This window comes from Colius striatus, chromosome 7 (genome assembly GCF_028858725.1).
Source record: "Colius striatus isolate bColStr4 chromosome 7, bColStr4.1.hap1, whole genome shotgun sequence".
Classification (NCBI taxonomy): domain Eukaryota; kingdom Metazoa; phylum Chordata; class Aves; order Coliiformes; family Coliidae; genus Colius; species Colius striatus.
In genome coordinates this window covers 27,591,951-27,605,818 of record NC_084765.1, presented here as the reverse complement: position 1 = coordinate 27,605,818, position 13,868 = coordinate 27,591,951, and the positions used below count along the sequence as shown (strand labels likewise).

At 41.9% G+C, this 13,868-nt stretch overlaps 2 protein-coding genes across 4 annotated transcripts in view; both read left to right on the top strand.

The window, feature by feature from the left end:
* Window positions 1-931: 931 nt before the first annotated feature.
* On the top strand, window positions 932-10,962 carry LOC133625828 (uncharacterized). Its single transcript, XM_062000415.1, has 2 exons — window positions 932-1,043; window positions 10,595-10,962. Exons 1-2 carry the CDS (start codon window positions 932-934, stop codon window positions 10,960-10,962), a joined length of 480 nt encoding a protein of 159 aa, XP_061856399.1.
* Window positions 10,792-13,868, top strand: part of VPS13C (vacuolar protein sorting 13 homolog C) — a 97,328-nt gene continuing 94,251 nt past the window's right edge. The window contains exons 1-2 of one of the 3 annotated variants that reach the window (XM_062000382.1): window positions 10,792-11,101; window positions 12,645-12,688. In XM_062000382.1, the coding sequence (XP_061856366.1) occupies window positions 11,002-11,101; window positions 12,645-12,688 (144 nt within the window). In that variant the 5' untranslated portion in view covers window positions 10,792-11,001. The remainder of the gene's footprint in view (window positions 11,102-12,644; window positions 12,689-13,868) is intronic. The other 2 variants (XM_062000381.1, XM_062000380.1) reach the window with 2 other exon arrangements.

Sequence of the window (13,868 nt, the reverse complement as noted above, 5' to 3'; positions counted from 1 at the left end):
ATATGGATATCATCAATGTATTTTATTAAACATAGCTTTGCAGATACCCTTGCTGAATCAAATTGTGGAAGAGGTGAAATCCTGCAGAAATGTCTTTAACAATCTAGCAGTCTATCAAGCAGTATTATCACATCTGACTTTCTGCTATTGCTCTAAATGCTTAATACCTATGTCTTCCTTATGTTAACTCTAACGTTAACTACTTATACATGCTCTTCCTAGCTCTATTACTACAGGAAAATTTTTTCTTCAGCAAATTCACCAGACCTGACACCTTGCTAGGGCTGTACAGGCATCACATCAGCACATTCCAATCGTGCAGGGAGAAAATTCTTCTCAGGGAGAGGTGGGTCCTTGCAGCCTGAACCAGAGGGAAATGACACGTTACCACACCTAATTACTAGTGGTGACTAATGGTGCAGAAAGAAGCGCAGTTCAGGACTGCATAACTGAGATACACCTCCACATCTCATTTTTAGAGTTAGTGAATTTGAATAAGATTGTAAATAAATAAAATCTAACTAGTGAAATTAATTTTTGATGGAATGAAGTGCAATTTCAAGTGAGTATAAGGACAATTTCCACAGAGAGAATAGTCAAGCACTGGAACAGATAGTGCAGACACATTGTGCAATCTCTGACCTTGGACATTTCCTGAATCTTTCTTTTCAGGCCTGAAGAAACTTTATTTCACTTTAAAATCCAACCAATACTCATTCTGTGTTTCTAAATTCCATTTGAATGTGTAAAGTGAAATGGTAAGAGGCTGTTATGGGTTTGTGAGGAGCCGCTTTTGCTTAGTAACAGAAGGGGGCTGCAGAGCAGGCCCGGTAAAGGGTTCTCGGACTTTCTCCTGGCTCTGGGGTTTGGACCCACCTCTGGCCCCGCTGGGTCAATCTGCCACCTCTGCCATCACTATTTAAGAAGGGAAATGGAGGTGGAAAGGAAGGCCAAGATAGAGGCATCCACGCAGACCCCGCAGTCAGGAAAGGACAGAAGAAGCGATGCCAGACCAGAGATACCCTTGCAGCCAATGGTGAGAAGTAAGAGACCCCGTGGCAGAGGAGGTGAAAGTTAGGAGACTCCGAGTCAGAGGGAGCGAGCAGTTTAGACCCCAACCTGGAGAAGCTGAACTGGGGCTGCAGTGCCCCGTCAGAGCGGCCCATGCAGGGCTGCCCAGTGTGTGGGAGACCCCGCACTGGAGCAAGAGAGGACTGGCGATGAGTCCTTCTCAGGAGTGAGATAAGCTGCAAGATACATCAGGAAAGGACTGACTGCACCCTCCATTCCCCACCCCAGGTGCCACTTACGGGGGAGAAGGTAGTGACACTGGGCTCAGGGCTCTGAGCCCGGAAGAGAGGAGGGTTGAGGTAAAGGGTATCTTAAAGGACTAGTTGCACTTCCAACATTTGCCCTACTCTGGATTGGTTTTCAACTGGATGTTTTCTGTATGTTATGTTTTAATTGGAAGCAGATTAAATTAAGTTTCATTTTCTTCCCCAAGCTGAGTAGCCTTATCTGTTTTGTCCTGGACAGTAAGTGGCAATAAGCCCTCCCTGTCCTTCAGGAGTGCTGAAGTCTGTGGTACATAAATCTGATTGTGGTCTTTTGTTCCTGGATGGGCTTAATCCATGACATGGGCATTTGACAGGTTTCTTCTGGAATGTGGAGGAACATCTGTAAGTTCTTCTTGTGACAGTAATCTTATTGTTGCTATCTAAAAATTGTAGCAATCATTTAATTTCTATTGTTTGCCATGATGATTTTTAAAAAGGCTTTTAAAATGAAATGAGAACTATAAAGAATTCATTTTATTTCTGTTGTCAATGCAAAAAAAGATTAGATAGTGCCTAATTTCAGTTCTTTTGGTCTCTGCTTCTGGAGGAAAAGCCTTTTCCAACTTATATCATTTGGAAGGAACACTGAGCTAAGCATCCAGGTAGTCTTACAGTGAGACTCTAATTTGTGTTGTGACGATGAACAATTCTCCTGTTCATTTCTCTCCTGTTCAATTCTTTCCTGCTGAAGAGCAGCTCTGCAGAGAAAGACCTGGGAGTCCTGACTGATAATAGACTAAACATCAGCCAGCAATATGCCCTAGTGGCGAAGAAGGCCAATGGCATCCTGGGATGCATCAAGAAGAGTGTGGCCAGCAGGTGGAGGGAGGTTCTGCTCCTCCTCTACTTTGCCCTGGTGAGGCCTCATCTGGAGTCCTGTGTCCAGTTCTGGGCTCCTCAGCTCAAGAGGGACAGAGAACTTCTGGAGAGAGTCCAGCGCAGGGCTACCAAGATGCTCAGGGAGCATCTTCTTTATGAGGAAAGGCTGTGGGAACTGGGGCTATTTAGTCTGGAGAAGACTGTGGGGGGATCTCATTAATATTTATAAATACATAAATGGTGGATGTGGGAGCCCTGGCCCAAGCTGCCCAGGGAGGATGTGGAGTCTCGTTTTCTGGACTTTTTCAAAACCCACCTGGACATGTTCCTGTGTGACTTGATCTAGGTGGACCTGCTTCTGCAGAGGGTTAGGATTAGATGATCTATAAAAGTCCCTTCCAACCCCTGGCATTCTATGATTCTATGAATTCTCAAAGTCTGCTGCAGGCCTCTAGAAAACAAAAATGCCTAGTAGTGCTCTGCCTCTGTTGTTTCTCTGCAGAATGTGCTGCCTGTCACAGGAACATACTTCAAGTCTCACCTTAGCCTTGTTTCCACTAATTAATGATGTCTGATAGTTCTAAGCCAGGGCTTGCCACTTGCTATGTTTTTTTTTTAAAGGCTGTGTTTTTTGGAGTTTTTTTGGTGTTTTTTTTTTCCTTGGACTTTATAAAATAGTATTGCTATATCCATGCAAATGGTCACAGTAGCATAGCATTTTACTTTGCTTTGTTGGGTTTTTTTGATAATGTGAAATGAATAAAAGTTACGTGCTGTATTTTTTTCTTCTTGACTCATTGATCCTAACTGATGTATTTTTTTGTCTTATGCTTTTTAGTAAGCATCAAGAAGTCTGAGTCACAAATTGCTGAGAAGAATACTGTGAGACATGAAATGCTGGGAATAATTCTAAACATATATTGACTTTGTATATTGTACTTACATTGATTCTAACAGAGTTAATAGTTAATAGTTGTAAACTTACAGAAGAGACAAAAGAATAACATATGATGTTTGTTTTGTTATGTAATGCACATGATTGCCATGAGAGATAAATATTGCCAGGAAGAAACCTCTGAAGACAATAGCTCTTAGGAATAATACCTGCTGTTTAAGATTTATTTTGGAAGCAGTTAGCCCATCTTTATTCAGAGATTTTTTTTTCCCAGAGCTTTTCCTGTGACTTGAGTGGTGGTTATGCTGTGTGACTTCCTGGCTGACTCTGCAGTTGGCATAATGCATTAGCAAATAAGGTAACCTATATTAGTGTTTCTGGCATCCAGTAAGGTTTTAAAATTGTAGGCCATCTTATAAATAGATATGGTAAAAGTAGGTGAGAGTAAACATTTTATACTTCCTGTTCCTTGGATTTTTTTTAAAACCTGGAGTAAGAGTGACTTCTGTGAGAAAAAACTAACCCTTTTGAGTTTTTTGAGTTCATACTAAGTGGGACATTTTGAATTTCTCTTCAGTATTCCAGACTGACCTTGACATCTGGAAATTGACTAACTGTTAGTAAACAGTAACAGTGCAACATCCTACTGTTCTTAATTATTTCCATATCAAACTTTAGCTGATAATAACCAACTGATTGCGCTACCATTCAGCATCCCATTTCTTCAACATCAGTCAGTAGTTTTTCAGAAAAGCAGCTCAAAAAATGTGACTTGAACAATTCTATTGTTTATGACTCAGTGGCTTTTGCTGGAAGACTGTTCCAATGTCCAAGTGAATGCGATTAATGATTAATAGATATTTATATATGCTTTCACAATGAATAAGTTCAAGTTCTTATCAAGTGAATGGAATTACACTTATAATTTAAAAGTAAATCTGTTTGGTCCACACTAGCCTATTATTGCTTTGTTCCCCACTCACAGGCAAGATATTCTTTAAAACAAGTTCATTTTTATTTCAACCAATTTTTTTACACAGCTAGCGGCTCTTTCATCTTCACAGTACATCACTGAAGAAAGAAGCTATGATTCCCAGAAACACCATCAAATAAAGCCCTCATGGAAAATTAAGTTAGATTCTTCTTATGATAGAACTTACCTGGTTTTTGAAGATTCCTTGGCTCAGGATAAAAGCCAGCAATGTAATTTATATCTCATATCTAATTCGGTATGACATGCATGTGATCAATACTGATCAGATAGACTAATCTTGCCTTAGAAATTTCATGCTGAAATACAGGTTCTAATTAATAAATATCTTAGATGCAGATAAGGTGCAGTAGATAAAGGAAATCATTCTTGAAAACCACTTGCAGTAATCAGATTTTCTATGGAGCTATCCTTGTTTGCGGATACAGAATTATTTCCTGCAATACGGTGTCTACATTCTGCTGGTTTTGGTTTTTGCAATTGTATGAAAGCTATGACAAGCTTTTGTTTTAGGATTTTAAAAAAGGTCAGTGGGAATGCCATTTTTAATCTAGATTTCTCTGACAACTTGCTCTAAGCAACCAGTGAGGATAATTTTACACAAAGTTTGTCTTAGAAGATAGTGAGAAAGGGTGCAAACTTATTTATTTAGAAACAGATATGGCATTTTTAATAGAGGGAAAATATAATTGTGTTAGAATTTAGATGACACAGTGGCTTTAAATTATCTTGAGAAACAAAGTTGGGGTTTCTTCAGATGATTTATTTTTATGAATAAATACCAAGGTTATCCCTTTGTAAAATGGCTGTGCCTTGGTGTTAGCAGCTGAAGTTAACACTGGCTTCATATACTGGCACGCTTTCATTTGTGTATCACTTATTTCTTATATGTTCATGCCTGTCAAGTCTTTTAGAATCATAGAATCATAGAATGGTAGGGGTTGGAAGGGACCTTTAGAGATCATCTAGTCCAATCCCCCCTGCTGAAGCAGGTTCACCTAGATCAGGTCACATAGGAACATGTCCAGGTGGGTCTTGAAGACCTCCAAGGAAGGAGACTCCACAACCCCCCTGGGCAGCCTGTGCCAGGGCTCCCTCACCTGAACAGTGAAATAGTTTTTTCTTATGTTTAAGTGGAACTTTTTGTGTTCCAGCTTCATCCCATTACCCCTTGTCCTGTTATAGCTACTATAGAAAAAAGGGATGTCCCAACCTCCTGACACCCACCCTTTAGATATTTGTAAATAAGATCTCCCCTCAATCTCCTCTTCTCCAGACTAAACAGCCCCAGTTCCTGCAGCCTTTCCTCATATGAAAGATTTTCTAGTCTCCTGATCATCTTGGTGGCCCTGCGCTGGACTCTCTCCAGCACTTCCCTGTCCCCCTTGAGCTGAGGAGCCCAGAACTAGACACAGTACTCCAGATGAGGCCTCACCAGGGAAGAGTAGAGGGGGAGAAGAACCTCCCTTGTTGTTCCATCATAGAGAGAGAGGACACACGCTGAAACAGTATCATAGCTTTCTGTAAATATGAGTTCTTCAAGGTTCTCCACTGAGAACTGAGAGTCTCCAGCTACCACAAGGGAAAAGGGAAAGCAGATTGCCATATGTTGGCATTTTCTTAGTGCTTCAGACACATTAATATATCTTAATCTGTTGGTTTTACTTATTGCTAATGTATTAAGTGTTCCAAAAATTTCTAAGAATTGTCTTAATAATTATTAACAGTTCTTCTAACTATTCTGGTATTCTAGTTCTTGTAATGAAATTCGGGTGTTTATTTCAGTATTTGTCATAATTGTTGAGACATCTTTTGTTTTTCTTTATTTTCTGCAAATCCATTCAGCACTAATGAAATCTCATGTGCAATACTTAGAAACGAGACTAAAAACAGTGAAAAATGAAGCAAATATGTTTTTATTTAAGCTGATCAGAAAAGCTGTGGCATAACCAGTTTTGGATATTCTCAAAACTCGTCCAAATATGGCTCTTGGCAACCTGATCTAACTCATCAGAAAGTCCTCTCATCTCTGTAGGCTTTGTGATGAGAGTTGTTGCCACATTATCTGGCTCATTTCCCAACTGCTAATAGGCATACACTCTGTTTAGTGAGGTACAGTGGTTAAAATTGCCATCTGTTTACTTGCCCAGTCAGATGGCAGGAGCTGGAGATTTTGTAATATTAGTGCAGTAAAATAGAAGAAAGATTGGATTTTGAGCTATTAGTCCATGTACCCACCTCAGATTAGCATTAGAATTGCTATGACTATGATTTATTTATTTATTATTTATTTATGCATGCAAGATTGTGTAACAGGCAACACCAACAACTATTTGTTTTTGCAATGTGTATTTCTATTCATAAAATTGAAACTTTAACTGATCTTTTCAATGCAGATTTCCTTGGGTTTTTTAGGCTTGGTCTTTTAAAATCTTCCCTGAGAGGTCTGAGCAAGTCTTACCACATAAATAGCAAGACCACAAAGTGTTACAGTGTTATATTTATATTTTCTTTTTACTAAATTATTATGCAGTGATGCATCAAATTCTCCTGTTTAACAAAGTGCTTCAGTAATACATGAACAGCCTCTATACATCAACCAGAACATGTTGTTTTTGATGACTTTCAGTGGAACTACTGATTCCATTCACATTTATCACACCAGTCATGCCTATTCAATGTTGGTATTTAGAAAAAATGGGCAGAATGCATGGGTTTTTCCCTGAGGCGAATGAACATTATCTGTGTATTCAATGACTGGTAAGCAGACACCAAAATGTTTGTCCTGTATCTGTTCTTCTAGATACAGAACTCATACGTCATGTAACTGTTTGTGAGGTTTTTTGGGGGCTGTTTGGTTTTTTTTGCCCCCTCATTTTGGACTCTCTACCCTTTTCACTGAGAATACACAGGGAATGGTACCTACCAACAGACAGAGCTGTATTAATGTCATTTTTAAGTGGCATCCTATCTGTAAGCAGGACTCAGGAAAACTAACAAAGGATTGTTTGGTAACAGAGGTAAAATAATGTGTATCTGTTTTCAAGTAATATGACAGTACTTAAGGCACATATGGTTGATAAAATATCAAAACTGCTGCCTTCATAGTTTTTGCATTCTTAATTCTCTTCCAATTTCCTTTTATTTTTAAAAATTTGTGTGCGTTTTACTGAAACAGGATATAGGACACAGGTACGGCTTGCTGGGATTCTTTTCCAGGTGAAATCACATTACTGTACTTTTTTGATCCACTAGGTCACATATATACGTTGGCTAGGAAAGTATGTTTGTAAGGAGCAGTAGAAATTTCTTTTACTCAAATATATGTTGTAACAAGATGATTAAAAAAATTCACAGAGTCTTCAAGTTCTTTGAGTAAATACTTTGGTCAATTAGGAAATTATTTACAAGCTATTGTCTTATGGTTTTCAACATCCTTCATAGTTATTTCCTGCTGTGCAGAAATTGTTATGACTGTTATGAAAAGCAAAACAGAAAATGGACATATCATTCTGGCGATATTGTATAATTGTTACAGAGAACACTTAATGTGATTGATTTGCACAATTGTTTTCATATTTACATCCTCTAAGAGCATGAGTTGCCACTGATTAGCCAGTACTTCAGCTCAAACTTTACTGGCTTGTATATACAGAAGCATCATAAGTTAAAGTCGTCTAAAACTTCACTTAAAAAATCACAGAAGAAAGCTTGTTGCCTAATGGAATGGCAGCTGGAGCTCTATTCACAATTTCCTGTCATGTTTTCTTTCATTGCCACTTCCTTGTGATAGGACTGGCTTTGAACAGCCAACATTGCACAAAAGAAGGAAACAAATAAATAAATGATAAATTGTCATTTTTTTGTAGTTACTGTATTTACTTAATTAGCAATTTGCCTTCATATCTGAAGCTAAATAGACCATAAAATGAGAAATCAGGTTTTTCACTAAAGGCCTTCTACTTCAAACAGTAGGATATGCAGAAATAATTAAGTTGTAAAGAACTTGCTAGGCTTTATGAAAGAAAAGTTGTATTAACATGTTACTTAAGGTTTAAAAAATTGTCAAGAAATATTTTGACTTTAGAAAACAAGCAAAAAGGGCGTGAAAGCACTTGTTCATTAAAGTTGTTTAGCTATTGTAGGAAACACTTCTGTAAGAAGAATTGCTTTATTCTAGGACTCAGTGAAACCTCTTCAAAGTAAGTTTGTATCTGTGACATGTTACTGCTAAGTCACTAGGTAGAATATACATTGGATACAGTTATATATGTAGATATCTTAGCTGTAGAGGTACTTAGAGTTATAGTGGTATTGGAGTGCTGACAGTTCTTACAATGAGATGAGAAATAAAGAGTTCTGGGTTGATGACTTTGGCTTTCAGCTCTGACTTAAAACTGTAAAAACTTTTCATAACAATATAATGGGTTAGGGCCAGTCGATTCTAAGCTGCACCCTGCACCTGACCTAGGCCTGGCCAATTAGTGATGGAGGTTATGCCTCTGTGAATAACATATTTGAGAAGAAGAAGTTGTGCAGTTGTAAAACTGCTGCAGCAACAGGGAGTGAGAATGTGAAAACATCTCTGCAGACACCAAGGTCAGTGGAGAAGGAGTGGGAGGAGGATGCTTAGGCACTGAAAAGGCTCCCCTGTGATATGTGGTGAGGACCATGGTGAAGCAGGTTGTCCCCCTGCAGTCCATGGAGGACCACCGGGAAGCATAGACCCACTCGCAGCCCATGGAGGACCTCACGCTGGAGCGGGTGGATGCCTGAAGGAGGCTGTGACTCTGTAAGAAGTTCATCCTGGAGTAAGTTCCTGGCAGGACCTGGGAGCCTGTGGGGAGAGAAGAGCCCATGCCAGAGCAGGTTTGCTGTCAGGACTTGTGACCCTGTGAGGGACTCACGCAGGAGCAGTCGGTACCTGAAGGACTGTTCTCCTGGTGGATGACCCACAATGGGGCAGGATGTGAGGAGCTGCCCCCATGAGAGGCCCCATGCTGGAGCAGTTTGTAAAGGACTGTAGCCCATGGGAAGGATCCACACTGGAGAAGTTTGTGAGGGACTGTGTCCCATGGGAGGGACCTCACGCTATAGTAGTGGGAAGTGTGAGGAGGCTTCCCCCTGAGAAGAAGCAGCGGCAAAGTCCATCTGTAATGAAGTGAATGAAACCCCCATCCCCTGTGCTGCTGCAGGGAGGGAAGGAAGGTCCTGGAGGAGGGAGGAGTGGGGGGAGGTGTTTTAAAATTCGGTTTTATTTCTCATCTCCTTATTCTGATGATTCATTTAATAAATCAAACCTTTTTCTTCTCAAGTTGAGTCTGTTTTGCCCATGATGCTAATTGCTGAGTGACCTCCCTTATCTTGACACAGAAGTGGCTCCTTATCTTAACACACAAATCTCATCATATTTCTCTCTCTCTCCTGTCCAGTTTAGGAGTTGGAGTGATATTATGACTTGGTGGGTACCTAGTACCCAGCTGGGCCTAAACCAGCACACCATAAGAAACTGAAAATCTATTTGATGCTGCATTATTTGGATAAGGGATGATGTGTCCATTATTCAAAAGAAGCCAAAAGAGATCCGAGCAGAGCTCTTTGGATTCAGGTTAGCTGCAGCAAGAGGGAGCTTGCAAGCCTGAAACAGAGGCAGTAACACAGCCAGAGGGTTAATAGTTTCTGATGGACCTTTCCTGAATCAGTTTACTTAAATTATTTGTGGTTTTGTAACATCTTCTTACACTAATCTCCACTAGATATTTGCATGCTGTTTAAAGCAACATTTGTCTCACCCAATTAAGAATCTGATCAAGTTCCTGTGGTCTTGAAGTATCTTCATGTATTTTTGAGCTTGAACTCTACTGCTAACATTCATTTCCTAATTATAGAATATATTTTTAGACTGGGTGTGTCATTTTGAGTTTCAAAGTACTGCTCTTCCATGAATAATGGAGCTCCTATGAGTTCAGAATGACTCTGCATAACTGATTTGCAATTAGTCTCCCTGAGATGTAAAAACTTGTTCCAGTGTTGATTGCTACCTATAGGTTCACAGCAGAGTAGTATGCGCTTATCTACTTTCTGTGCAGTGCCATTCTTAAAAAATCTAGGTTTTACGATCGACATTCATACTTGTGTTCCCTTCACCTGTGAGTTTCCATGTCACTTGAATAGCTAGATTAGCTAAAATGATAGGTTTCTTATGAATCGTAACCACAAGACGGACTCCATCTCATCCCAGCTGAAGCAGCGCAAACTGGCGTTCATCCTGGTGGCTGCATTCAGCACGCGCATATATCCTAAATAGATGAATAAGAAACATGGCACTACTGGCCCGAAGCCTCCCACTTGCGTACCTAGGCTGTGTCTCAGGCACAAACACAGCTTTTGGCTGGAATCATTTGAGGGGGACCTAAGGGGCACCGGACCGAGAGCCCTCTCCGCGCCGCCCCGTCAGCCTACAGTTATACCCGCATGCCCTTCCCACGGCCGGTGAGGAGGCGAGCTGGGAGTGTCTGTAGGCTACTGGCAGGTTGCCGTGGCTGCATTTAGCACACGGCGCCCGCTTCGCCTCCCGAGGAGCCGGGCTGACGCTGGCTGCGGCAGAGGCGCCGCGCGGGGGCGCCGTCCGCCGGCCCCTACCTCCGCCGCCAAGGGAAGCGCCGCGGGCGACGCGCCCACGGCTCAGCCCGTGCTCGGAGGCCGCCGCGCAACCGCCCCCAGCCCTTCCGTCTCACGGTGCGGCGCCGGCCCCTTACTCCCTGCGCGGGCCCGGCGCGACGGGGCGCGCAGCTCCGCCACCCCGTCAGGCGCTGGGCCGCGCCCCGCCCCGTCACCTGACTGCCGGGGCTGCGCCCGTCGCTGGGTTACGCCGCTCCTTGGAGCTCTCTCCTGCGCTCCCCTCCCCTCCCCTCCAGTAGGCAGCGGCTGACGTGAAGGGGGGGGGGTCAGCTTCCGCAATGGTGTTGGAGTCGGTGGTGGCGGATCTCCTGAACCGCTTCCTTGGCGACTATGTGGAGAACCTGAACAAGTCTCAGCTCAAGCTGGGCATATGGGGGGGTAAGGAGCTTCCTCCCTCTCTCGCTCTGTCTCCGTGGCGCAGGGGGGCCGCCGCTGTCACCGGGAGCGTGCGCTTCCTTGCACCGCGGCAGGGTCTCGTTCGCTGCGCCTCCCCTCTCCGCGCCCCGTGAGGGGTTGGCGAGCTGTGGGATCACCGTCTCTCCTCTCTCTTGAGGGAGGTCAGTCTGTGGTTTGCGGCTCCCTGTGAGGAGAAGGGGGGCTGCGGAGCCGCGGCCCTCTGAGAGCGACGGTCGGTCTGTCTGTGAGCGCGGACCTGCTCTCCTGTCTTCTTTCTCACCATGAGAGGCGGTCAGTCTGTGGCCGCGGCGCCGCTCTCATGTGATAGACCGTCGGTCGCTCAGTGCCCGTGGCCGCCGGGTGCGTCTGTGGGGCTGCGACTCCCCGCGGCCGTGGCGGCGCCCCCGCCTCGCCCCCCGCGCCGCGGCGGGCTCTCCCCGGCCGGCCGAGGCTCGTGCGCCGCCGCCAGGCGAGGGTCTGCCGGTGAGGGGAGCGGGGCGGCATCCCCGTGTGCTCGCAGGGCATCGCGTTGTGGGGTGAGATTCGGAATGCAAGGGAAAAACCGCAGTTTTCCTCATTCTTGAGAGTGTGCTGGGTGGAAACAGGAGCGTACTGTCAGGTCGGTCTGTGTGGGATGTGGCGAGGCTCTGGTGTGGTGGCCCCAGGAGGAGGAGGGGAGGCCTCGGTTGGGGTGCTTGGGGAACTCTTTCTTTCACCTGCTAATTTATTGATGTAAATAACATGTATTAAACAGATGCAGTAGTGCAATAACGTGGAGTAGCTATTCTTAGTGAATGTATCAAACATTTGAGATTGCTACCCTGTAGGCATGCAAAAAAACGATTGAAGTACTGTTTAGGCGAGTCTGGCTAGTTTAGATGCTTCTCATATGTGAAGGATGAGATTATTCTCATTATCTTGTGTTTGCTTTTGCTGTGGTAGTATTTTAACACTCATAAATGGTTAAAACCTATATTAAAATGGAATATAGCTTTAAGGAACTGGCATTAAAGCACTAAGAGATATATTATATATGCTTTGCTCAGGTATAATTTTGTGTGCCAGCTTTCCCTTGGGAAATCCTATTATGTTGTCTATGTTGGGAAAAGTTAATGTGTTTGTGAAAGTAGTAACAGTGTGGCTCTGTGATTCATATTTTTTCTGCTATGTAAAGTCATCAAAACCAAGATCCAATTTTCGTATTCTACCCTACCTTGGTAGAACTGTAATTAACAACAAAGTGAATAATGAGAGATATTTTTTTTCTTTTGTTGTAGGCACATTTAATGGAGTAGAAACATGTAGACATCTAAGTTGGTGATATTTCTGTAGTCTTCTTCTGTTTTGTCCAAATAATCAGTATATAATGACTCTTAAAATTAGACATCTATTGCACTATTCTGTAACTGGAATAAGATTTTCAGGTTTTATCCCTTTGTACTTGGGAGATTTGGAACAAGGGACACAACTACAAATTACTTAATAGTTAAAGTAACTTTCTTATATTTCTTTTTTTTCTGAATAGGTAATGTGGCACTTGACAATTTACAGATAAAGGAGAATGCATTAGTAAGTATTTTAATAACTTAAAAATTGTTTTTTATGGGTCTAAAGACTTAAGACATAGGATAAAATATTACTTACTCTAATGTCATGTCTATATCTATGCTTACTGGAAGTCGTTGTTTAACTGCTTCTAATTTTGCTCAAGTTCCTGGAACAGAAAAAGAAAAGAAGCTATGGTTGAAAAGGTAAGTATGCTCCTTCAGAAGAGAGAAATAATTTCTGAGATGTTTGCAATAGGATTTTGAATCGAATTTCTCAATATTTTATGCATACATGCATATCAAACCTGTTCTAGTATTTGAGGCTTGAAAGGATTAAAAAAAAAGCATTAAAAAATAAGATATCGGTGTGTTTCTGTTACTATTTTGATAATCTAGTACAACTTACAGGATTTAATTTCTGCTGTGACTACTACTCTGTAATCATAATTGTTGTAGGTTTTTTTCCCTCATTTTTGTACTCTCTGAAAGCAAATATCATTAGTCGAATACTTCACTGAGTTCCTTTTAAAAGGGGAATGACAGAGTGAAGGAAAAACAAGGAATAACTTGTGTTAAGTACTGATACTGTCTGAAAAAAGATTTGATTGACCCTTATGTTCTTTGATGCCTACCTATAGTACTGAGAGAATCTCACCGTGAGTCTTCACCATGCTTCAAACTTCACTAAGAGAACTGTTCCCTTCTTTGAACTGAAAACATGCTGGATTTTTCTATGACCTAGTCATTGGTTTCTCTTCATTGTTCAGTAGTTTCATATTTTACCTGCTCATTTCATCCGTTCCTGATAACTTTTGTACTTCAGAAGTCTTTGATACAAGTATCTTTGTAGTCTGGTAGATAAAAAAGGAAGGAAGGAAGTGATATCTACTTTGTACACATCTTTCCTTCACATGATAACAGTAATCTTGATTAAGGTTTTAGCAGTTCTGACTTAGAAAAATGCATAGTCCTGTGAGGGACTGACCGAAGCTGAGAGGGAGCCAAGACAGGTTCAAGACCTGAAAACAAGGGATGTTTCTGACTGCTTTACATTTGCACTAGGTTTGATTTCTATGGCAAAGTAATTAAAGGAAGGTCAATGTTGAACACTGTTTTTAGAGAAGTAGCCTACACCTTCTTGAAAAACAAGGGATTAAAGGAATGTGGTATGGTCCAAGTTTTTTATTCCTAGTTTTCCTGTC

Coding starts and splice junctions, on each gene's coding strand:
- LOC133625828 (XM_062000415.1), top strand. CDS start 932: ATGGAGGTGGAAAGGAAGGCCAAGATAGAGGCATCCACGCAGACCCCG. Junction 1,044..10,594: donor CTTGCAGCCAATGGTGAGAA/GTAAGAGACCCC, acceptor GGCTGCATTTAG/CACACGGCGCCCGCTTCGCC.